This window comes from Phaenicophaeus curvirostris, chromosome 3 (genome assembly GCF_032191515.1).
Source record: "Phaenicophaeus curvirostris isolate KB17595 chromosome 3, BPBGC_Pcur_1.0, whole genome shotgun sequence".
Taxonomy (NCBI): Eukaryota; Metazoa; Chordata; class Aves; order Cuculiformes; family Cuculidae; genus Phaenicophaeus; species Phaenicophaeus curvirostris.
In genome coordinates, this window is record NC_091394.1 from 12,203,955 (window position 1) to 12,214,595 (window position 10,641).

Genomic DNA, 10,641 nt, shown 5'->3' on the forward strand with positions numbered 1-10,641 from the left:
CAAATTTGAACCTAAATCTTATTAAACTTCCATGGAAGTCAGGGTTTAGCGGTTTTGGTAAGGTAAGCTACATACAAGCATGAAACAATTATTTGACAATTTAAAAACTAAGTCCTACTTTAAGGGTAGAGGCATTATGTAATAAGAATGACAAAATTACCTATTCAAGCAACTCAGAGCATTTGAAAATGTTTTTGGAGGACTTGATATAACTGAGGAAGTCATGTGGATCTGATTATAACCCTTTCTGTCCTTTCCAGTGTGAGAGGTGATTCTGATTTATAAGAAACAGTGTCTGATTATAATCATAAAACACAGTAACTGACTTATAGCTTCTAAATTACATTCACAAAACGAAGCGTTTCAGACTTCAACCTTAACTTTTACTGGCAGCAGCAATCTATACGTGGCATATAATCAGAGATAAGTAACTTCAATCGCTGTTGGGCCGTGTGTAGTAACTGCACTTAATGATATAAGGAAAGAGGCTTATCTTTCACAATAAACCTGATCATGAGATTTGATCTAACTGTTGTTTTTCTCCAAATATATATTTTAAAGCTAGAGTTAGTTAGGCTTCCCAAGCTGGGTCAGTGCCACTGTCAAGCTCTAGTTAAAGGTATTTGAGAACACAGAGGAATATGTTACAACTTTTCACTAGGTCAGCAAAGTCTGGATAACACAATCATGGTAAAAGCTAAACTAAAGTTACAGTGTTTGTGTCTTTCGTAATACTGTATATAAGAAAAGATATATATGAGAAAAGATATGCCCAGAGTAGCTTTCACACCAATGAGTAACAATTGGCAGGAAATTATTTCTCTGCCTATGACAGTTATGATGAAAGTAAAATTTAGGAGGACTATACACAATATTTTTTCATCATTGGGGTGATAGAGCTTTAAAATATAAACAGAAGCTACCCTGATATAATTCCCCGAAGAAATTTTCATCTTGCAGAAAATGGCTGTTTCATAGCAAATTCAAACGTAGAGATTTTTGTTATGCTCATTCGAGAGAAAAGAAGCAAAGTGAAGTTCAAACTAATCTTTCTGAAATTCCCTCCTCTCCTCTTAGAGTCCCATTTCTCCGGGCAGGGTGGAGGGCAGAATCAAGATCACAAATATTGAAAAAGTCAATCGCAATAAAAATCCATTAGTATGTGATCCCTCATGCAGTCCTTTAAGTGAATTATGTACAAATATCTGTGGTAAATTTGCAGCTACCTAGAGGACCGCATAAAGATTGGAAGATAATTAGGGAGGTTAATTACACTTTGGTCCTGTGTTTCATGGTCCTCCATCCCAGCCCAAAGAGATGTGCTTCTCCCCAACAGCATTTCAGTTTATTGTGATGCAGGAGCTCTGTTGAGGGCTTGAAGGCAGCTGTACCACAGGTGGGAGCTGTAAGGGAAAGGTCTAGGTCAGTGATAGGACTCATAGACAGACCTAACTCTGACTGTTCTCCAGTCACACACAGTCCCAGATGGCAACATTTGTAAATATTTTTCCTTGGTTGTTTTCTTCTTTTTCCTTTCCTTGCTTCCCCTTCACTTTTTTTTTCTTTTCTTTTTGCTTGGAACAAAACATTGAAATGTTATTGAGAGTAAATAAGAAAACAAGCTATGAACAGTGACATTTAAAAGACTACTTTTTGTACAGGGCTTCTATTTTGGTGCTGTACATACAGTTGTGTTGATTTTATCAGAGGGAAAATCAGAGAAATTTGTTGCCTGGAAAGTTTAAAAATAAGCTTCATACCAGGAAACCCTATGAATATTGGAGATTTACGTAGAGAAAAGACAGGTTTGATAATCATATTATCAGGCCGGTATGAGTCACATAGATTCAAATTAATTAAATTATATCTGTTTAGACCAGTTTAAATATTTGGCTCAAACATACTGTTCAAGCAGATGTAAATTTATATATATAAAGATGCTTTGGATATATATACCGTAAAACCATTATCCGGAGCAAACGCACTTTAGGACTCAGGGCAAATCTTCATCAATTGTAATTTGTCATTTCTCTGCTGATTTCATTAAGGCTGGGAGAATTTACATCAGCCTCACAGAGTGGTGTCTCCTTCTCATGCCAAGAAGTGAGATCTGACAGTCCTCTGAGAACAGGGATCCTGCATGAGGAACACCAAATCTGACACCTCCTGCAGCTTGTAAAGATAGAGTTGTGCAAGTTAAATGATGGAGATGTTTGAACAATTTGTATTAGCCAGCATTTGCACACATAATCGGCCAAGGTTAGAGGGAGAGTTTCTTTAGTCGGTTTTACATTTTCCATTTTAGTAATTTCATTGAATTAATGGAATTCCTTTTGCTTCAGAGGTTGTTTTGGAGCATATCAGATGTGTTCAGCTGAAATGTGAGCAGAGAAATTAAAAAATGACAATAAGCAACTAAACCTAACACAGCCATTCTCTCCTGGGCTTAAGTGATTGTCCCACTGATTAAACTCATTTGTTTGTGTTTAGCATTGATCCTGCGTGGCTCGCAGAATTTGAGAAATAATTCAAAGAAAAAGAAAATTGCTATTCAAGTGGCTACTACCTTATGATAGTGACTTCTTTCTCCCTGCCTCGAAGTTGGAACCAAGTTCAGAAGCAAAAGTTGTCAAGAACGAAATAGAGCTGACACCAGTAGGAGTGTGTCCTAATAGTCCAGATGCACTGATAAACCGCAGTTGCTCTGTGCTTTTCTTGGGTCAGGGTCACACATGTGCCACAGGCACTAGCTGCTGTGGTTTGGCATGATAAACAGCCAAAAAGCAAGACTGGGCTCTGTGGCTGTTTTATTTTTAGGGATCATCCCCCTCCAGGTCTATAGGGCTGGCCCACTCTTTGCTGTAACACTGCAGTGCCGATAGGCCTGAAACACGGGAGATGGTTGCTTGCTCTTTGTCTTAAACCAGCACTTCCAATATTGCTCTAACACTGCCTGTCATTTGATACTGCGAAAATATTTATCTTGAGGCATGTTTCAGTTAGAAAATGTGGGAAAGGGATTGGATACTTTGAAACCTGGACTCCTGGCTGTTATAAAACAGAGAGTAGCCAGAAGACCCACCAGCAATTTCCATAGGACTTGTGAAGAATAGTCCATAAATCTCATGTGGTCAGCATTCTGCATTCGTTCTAGGGAAATCAGAATAACAATAAGAAACATTCTCCAAACTGATTATGTCTTTTATCGAATCCTGCCAGTCCCATATGTGGAGTTTCATTCTACTTAGCGCATGTTGCCATCAGGCTTTTCCCACAGGAAGGAGCCATCAAAAGAGGTGGCTGTTGAGTATCTACAGGGGTTACACTGAGCAGCTATAGCTAAAACCTGTTTGTTCTCATTATTAGTTTTTATTACTGAGTGTTTTGCAGTTAATTGAACGATGAAAGGTAGCAAAAGCAGTAGAATCTAATCTATGCTTTTTTTTCTTTCTGTATACCTTTTTTTGTAGGCAGAATTTACAGACAGCAAATTACAATGCTGTGTGGTACAGTCATCTCCTAAGATAACGCCAGTAACTCCATCACCCATTCTGAGATCTTTGGCAGAGACTATACCGACTCCAACGGTCCAGACAGTATATACATCGCATAAACCAATTTCTCTGGCAGACAGGTACTGTGCAGTTCTTTCACAGGATACTATGATGCTCTCAGCACTATTGGAATCAGCCTAATTTCTCCTTTTCTCTCATAATTACCATGAAGTGCCATTTCCCCTGATAGCAAAAGACTTCTAGTTGCTGCTTGACACCTACTTCAGTTTATGTAAAGAAACATCTGTAACTTACATCTGCTCTGAGAAAAAAACCCCTACCTTAGTTAACTGCTGCAGCCAGCAGTGTAACATTTCTGTGGCCAGTGACTTGGACAGAAAGAGTTGTGCAGATTTTCCTTGGGTAAGTTATTTTGTCTGACCACAAAGGTCTGTTTTAATAATTGCTGTGGCTATTTGGTTTTTTTTTTCTTTTTTTTTAAATTAAACGTCCACAGGGAAAAGCTGAGGTTGAGAAATGTCTGTTTTTCTAAATGAAAAATGGGCACTGGTTCTCTTTCTTTTTCTTTTTTTAGTAATATCAATCTACAGCAGTCTTTCATGTAGTTTCTCTGAGAAACAAGCAGCCATCCCATCTTTCCACGGGCAGCCTGCTTTCAATTTTCTCTTCCCCCATTTTACTGGTTTTGCATACTAACTTCTTATTCTAGAATTTAATCAAAGATGAATTTCCCAACATGATAATTTACTAAGTGCAAATACTCAATACTTCTAGAAAACAAAAACTCCTAGGGTTATATTGAAGAAAAATTTGTTTCTTTGGCATCATAATAAATGAGCCTTTTTTACTTTTGGATTCACAGTCAATTCCCATTTTCCTTTGTTATTTTTCTTTTCTGCAGATGTTGATTTAATTGCACCTGCACACTTGTTCAACATTGCTAACTCACCTAAAAATTTATCCAGTGAAAATGTAATTCTGAAGCTGTAGTGCTGAACTCGGCTTCTGTAGAATGTCTCAAGCACAAGTTGGTGATTCCACCCCTGCTTGTCCATGAATGGGCTGCAAAGATTCTGCATTGCAGTTTAAATCTCCAGACTGGTTTATGAGTATTATATACTTATTTCTCAGAGCAACCCAGTGAACAGGGTTGTTTTTCCCACATTAACATATGGAATCACTAACCCAGGTCATTTCCAGTGTTGCAGAGCCTGCAGGTTCTCAAGTATTCAGTGTGTGAGAGCAGAGACTTCAGGCTCTGTTTCCCACACCCTGATGTATGCAGGACTGTAATAAATTCGAAGTATATAGGTGTTACCCAATATCAGACCATGCTGAGAAGTAGAAGGCTGTAACACCAGCCTTTTGTGATGGCATTTACTGTAGCTATTTCATTTTTAGAGTCCTAGTCCAGCTTTCCTCAGAATCAGTAGCTTTTAATGGGGGTAAGATTAAATCCTAAACTCCTTTGCCATGTGGCTCTTTTTATGTCATTTTTCTTGCCTCTGTTTGCTCTTCAGAAATATCAACTGGTACTCGGTATTGAAAGAGCCATCAATTATGACCCTTTTCATTGAATCAAATCTGACCTTTTTTTCCCCTCCTTTGGTATTTTGAAAATGTTAATTATTTTAAATTGAAATCTAAGACCTATTGTTGTTTCCATAATTGGCTGTTTGTGCTTTAATTATACAGTGCTGAGACTCTGAGGCGTGAACTTGAGAGAGAGAAAATGATGAAAAGACTCTTAATGACAGAATTATGAAATTCACAGTTCCGTCAGATGGAGAATGGATTGGGGCCTTTCATGTGCCTTCTGTCTGTTTACATTCCTCGGCTCTGTGTACTCAACGTAATGCATCGGGAAAATGTGTGATATTCCTGACTTGCCTGGATTCACCACGGTTGGTTAAAATTTAAGTCCTGGCTAGACTTTAACTTGAAGGAGTTCCTTTATTCATTTGCTGCTGGGAAATAAACATTCAATCCTTCATCTCTCCTGAGATTTTATACTATTAACTCAATTAATTTCAGGTTTGGTTTTGGTAAATTTAGGGCAAAAAGGATCAGCAAGGAGCATACTGATTTCTATTGGAAAACACTGTTCTGTACATATGTTAATAAATGCACAGAAATTAATGTTATGCAGAATATTTTGATAGTAACAGAAAATATGTCATTTTGTACAACTGAAAATTGCAATGAGCTACTGCTATTTGTTAAAGAACCATTTTTAAAGCAGAAGAACGGTTATTACATCCTAACCCCAGGACTGTTAGTCTCCACAGAAAAATATACGGCTGTCTTATTAAATTCCTAACCTTAATATTCACTCAGAGATATAAATAGCTGCAAGGGGGAAAGATACCCCACCATACAGGTATACGCACCCAACAATCTCTATAGATTGTCATCTTGACCTAAACCTTCAACTAAATGTTGTTGTATTTCCATTAATGAAAAAGAATCAGTTGTTTAAAGAAATTTGCTACTGACTTTCTAGCTTGATACTGACTTTTTTTTAACTGAGATTTTACCTTCTCCAGGTTGCCTAGGCATTAGGGCTCACCCACACTCAGATAGCTTCTGCCCCAGCACTGAAGGTTGAAGAGCCTCAGCAGTGTGGATGTAGCTTGCACAGGGAGGATTTTTTCTTTCCTGGGTAGATAAACCACCTCCCTGACTGACATGAATCGATTGATCACTTTAAAGAATAATAACCATGGTAGTTTATGGCATAGGTGTGTCTATACCCATTTTTTCACTCTACTAATCAGCACATGTCTACTGGTAAACCTGTGGAGGGTACACCTGGCTATACGTCCTGTTCACCTCCTGCAGGCAAGCAGCCTCTACACTCAGTGGAGCTATCTCAGGCATCAGGTGGGGTGGGTGGTCCGGTGTTAGCAGAACCACAGCCCCAGGGAGGGTGTTTATGGTATACAGGTAATGCTACCAACTATGTCCTAGGAAAAAAAAAAAGAAAAAGGAAGTTCTCCATTCCCCCCTGTTCAGTAGTGCAGGGTCATCCAGAAAGCTACCAACAACTGACTGTCAGCTACAAGGTACTCTTCCAACAGGAAAGCATTTGTGCGTTTTGTATGGCTGAAGATGTATATTTTTCTGTTACTCTGTATGCTATGTTCTCTTGTTTGTATTAAGATAAAAGATTGCCCTTAATTTGATACTGATTACGATGGCTTTATCTCAGCTTAAGCAGTTTGTTTGTGTGGAGACTGGGAAGTGACTGCTGTGAGACTGGGTTTCCTTCAGAATCAGTTTGTGCTCTTTTTCTGAAATGAGAATTGTTGAGAGCATCATAGGACTGCAGACTGCAATGTGGAGGTATAAAATGACTTGTCTATTTTACATTTATTAGGACAAGAAATTAACATTAGAGTCCTCAGTTAAATCCACCAAACCCAAACCTTTCTGGTCACCCTAAAACGTGGTAAAATATACAGCACAACTGTTAGGTAGAAACTCACAATACAAAATGTAATGAAGTAGCTCAACACGAGGAATGGGCACAAGGAGCCATAGAAACACACCTGAGCAGCAGATGTCAGAGTGCTCAGGTGACTTTGCTGGGAAATCAGATGCTTGTACACCATCCACCTTCCAGTTACAGAACACTTCTGTTCCTTGTGTTTTAATGTACCACTCCATCAAACTAAAGTCACTAAAAATTGATTAAGAACATTAAATCCTTGTGAAAAAACCAGAAAGGTGGCTAAAACACAACAAATACAAAAGGCTGCATCTTCCACGTCCTCTTACTCTTCTCCTACCACTTCCTAGAAGGCACTGGTGGAAGGAGAAGCAGCAGCAGATTTTGTCTGTGCCTGAGTAAAAGTGAGCATCGTGAAGAGCAAATAAAAGAAAATTTTAACTAGAGGTGCCATTTTGGGAGAGGAGAGCAAAGTAAAGTTGAGAATGTCACAGCACTGACTCTGGCTCAATCTGGTCTTCTGCCTGCTGTTAGGCAACCCCCAGTTGTGTGTGATCTGGTATAGGTTTCACAAAGACATTGTCAAAGGAAATGAGAAAAAAACCCAGATCTGAACACACAGTTCAGTTGTACTGATTGCCATGGAGAAGACTCTGAGAACCCCGTGAAATGCCTTCAGGTTTGGGGGCAAACAGATTCAATTACCTGCATTTAGGGCAGTCTGGTCACATACGCAAAATCCTTCAGCAAAACTGAATGCTTGACTCAGACCAGCCCATGAGATATTCTGGCTCATAAACAAGCTATTAGTTTATTATTTTAAATACAACATTTTCCTCCCATTGTATAAAAATTCTTCAGCTCTAATAGTTAGAACTGAAAAACAAGAAATGTGAACCAAGGTTACTTTACAGGGACCTTTACAGCTGAGGTGTGCTCTGGCATAGCTGAGGAAGAGCAGACACTCCTCCTGCCTTGGTTCCCACTAGGAGAGGAGGGAAAGGCTTGCACGGCCACTTAGTTCCCGTGGGATGTTTTCCACAGAACAACCCCAACTACGTTGCCTTGTCTTGTTTTAGTGTCTTATGCACTGGCTGCCACCGTTTCCTTTTCTGCAGTCTAATTGAGCTTTATTAAAACTGTTCTACTGCTATCAAACTAAACTTTTAACTGCAGAGTGTCTTCACCTTGTTCTTTCTTACTACGTACCTTCTTCAGCCACGCTTAAGCATCTCAGTTCTCACAGTCTCTGAATAAACACTTCTGGCTCATCTCTGGTTGGGAATTACAGTGTTAGGACACCTGTTACCCAAAACTACTGTAAATGATACAATGTCAACGTAAACATATGCTGAAGGGCAGATAGTCCAAATTTGCCCCTAAACTTTAACTTAACAGGTGTTAAAGGATACTCTGCCCGAAGGTTTGTCTATATAATAGTGCAGAAGTATCTGAGCTAGCTTTAATGAGCTTGCGTATGTAGTTGTGGCAGCATGATGCCCAGCACAGGCTATCATTATCATGTACATTGACACGTGTAAAGATAACGCATTTGAACAGCAGCCTTCTGAAGCATAGTCTCCAGAGCTGGTAAAAGGAAAGGGTGACTGAAGAGAGTTTGTCTCCTCAGCTCTCCTGGGAAAAGGCTTCATCTCACCTAATGTTAATATGTTCAATTCTCACTTGATGGGACGGCAAAAGAACTGCCTTCTGGAGGTGCCTCTGACTTAAATGTCTATCTTTATATTGCTTAAAGTTAAGTGAGACGAATCCTGCTCTCCATCCCTCTGGTTAGGTCTACATTGCAACCCTTGCTGACACGGCTACATCATTCAGGGATGCTTTCAGGTATGAGTTGTGATCAGCGTAGCTCTGCCAGCAAAAGCCTTGCGCGTTAGGTGTAAATATACTACCAGCTACACCCTGTTGTCAGAACAGCATTTATCACTTATGGCAAAAACAGAGAGCTGGTGAAGCTTACAGTGGCATAAGGACACAGAGGCATCATTATAGTTGTATCCAGTCTGGGAGTAGCTGGTTAATGAAACCTCCTGCCATAACCATGCTGGCAAAGTCAGCTGAGGGTGGCCCTGGCTTTTAACAGTGCCCAAAGTGATGCTCTGACCCAGTCAGCAGATCCCAGCTTTCCAGTGTGAAGTCTCTAAGTGGCAGAATGCAATGTCGTTATGTTTGGGTGATTCCAGCAAAATTTATTGGCCATTTAAATAGCCATGCAAGGAGTTAAATATTTTCTCATATTGCAGTCTCTTATGGAAGCCAACCAATTGTGCTTTTTTCTGTGTGTGTGATACAACTGTTTTCACAATTTAGTTTTCAAAGGAATATCTAGGTTTTCTTTAGTAATGTTCAGATCCCACATCTCTATGCGTTCCCACAGTGCGTGCAGATTTTTCATTTTTCAAACACACTTAGGCCCTGAAGGTGCAATATTTGAAAATTAACTCCTCTGAAGTTTCAGTTCATGGCTTCACAACTCTCTTACAACAGGATGCCTACGTGCCCATTTGAAACAGAGCTGGCAATGCAGTGAAATGTTTCATTGGAGGCAGTATCGTGTTTTATTTGAACTGTTTACAAATATCCTTTGGTTGACTTTCTTTTTTCCTTTTCTTTTTCTGAATACATTTCTAGTTCATTGGCTACAAAAACCTACTCACAATTATGCAATGGGTTATTATTTATTTCTTTTTTCTTTTTTTTTTAATGTCCTAATGTTCAAGGAGTTTGCAATAAATATACTGAAGCTGATCTGTAATTGCATGTAAGATCAGCCTCACAACTGTGTTTTGTAAAGTTAAGTGCCGTAAAAGAACCTGTAGATGACATGGAGAAGGAGGGAAGGGAGAGATTAAGTGGAGGAGAAGGCTTCTTGGGCAGCTGCAGCTTTGACTGGTGGACAGCAGCTTTAAAGTAAGATTGCTCACACCATTTTGTTTCATCTGAATAGCAGCGTGTATCATCAGACAGTGTATGATGGCATTTTGTTGAAAACATGCCTAGAGAGAAACTTTTACGGCTCAGCTGTTTACCTGTTCCTGTATTCATGCCTGCAATAAATGAGATGAAAAATGAATCACAGAGTCTGAGCAATTTGTAGTCAAACCAGTCATTTAGGAGGTACGGGGCAGTGTGCCAATTAAAGGAAACATTTGGTTGCTAATGAAGTGGATCCACCTTCATAAACAAAATACATTCCATGCAAAAAGAACCCCAAATCCCAGAAAATACCTTCAAAAAGCCCAGCTTAAAGTTACAGACCAGTGTTGTAGGGTGCCAGTCATCTGTTGGGTCATTAGTTGGGTCACTCTGCTGATACCAGCGCTGGAAAAAACACTGGCTGGACCAAGGCAAAGAAACACAAAACATGCCACCTTGCTAGGCTTTCAGCTGGGGCTCAGGAGGTAGCAAAAAGCCCTGCTGAAGTGGAATGGGTGGGTAGAAATCTTCCTTTTCACACAGGCCTGAGAGACCCCATGTAATTAAACTTCCCCATGAAGGAAAATTTACAAAAAAACCTAATGAAACCATACAACAAACGAGGCCCATTCGTTGTCAATATTTTTTGTCTTAACACATTTAAAGCATTTCATCTGGACTTTTGCCCTTGATTTTGCTATTCTTTAAACGCCTAAGAGGAAAGTTGCTTCAGAGTGA

General features: G+C 39.5%; 1 protein-coding gene across 2 annotated transcripts in view; it reads left to right on the forward strand.

Moving 5' to 3' along the window:
• EPB41L4B (erythrocyte membrane protein band 4.1 like 4B) overlaps positions 1-10,147 on the forward strand; it is a 167,909-nt gene extending 157,762 nt beyond the window's left edge. Inside the window, exons 23-24 of one of the 2 annotated variants that reach the window (XM_069853385.1) lie at positions 3,471-3,634; positions 5,211-10,147. In XM_069853385.1, the coding sequence (XP_069709486.1) occupies positions 3,471-3,634; positions 5,211-5,280 (234 nt within the window). In that variant the 3' untranslated portion in view covers positions 5,281-10,147. The remainder of the gene's footprint in view (positions 1-3,470; positions 3,635-5,210) is intronic. The other variant, XM_069853384.1, reaches the window with a different exon arrangement.
• Positions 10,148-10,641: the final 494 nt, after the last annotated feature.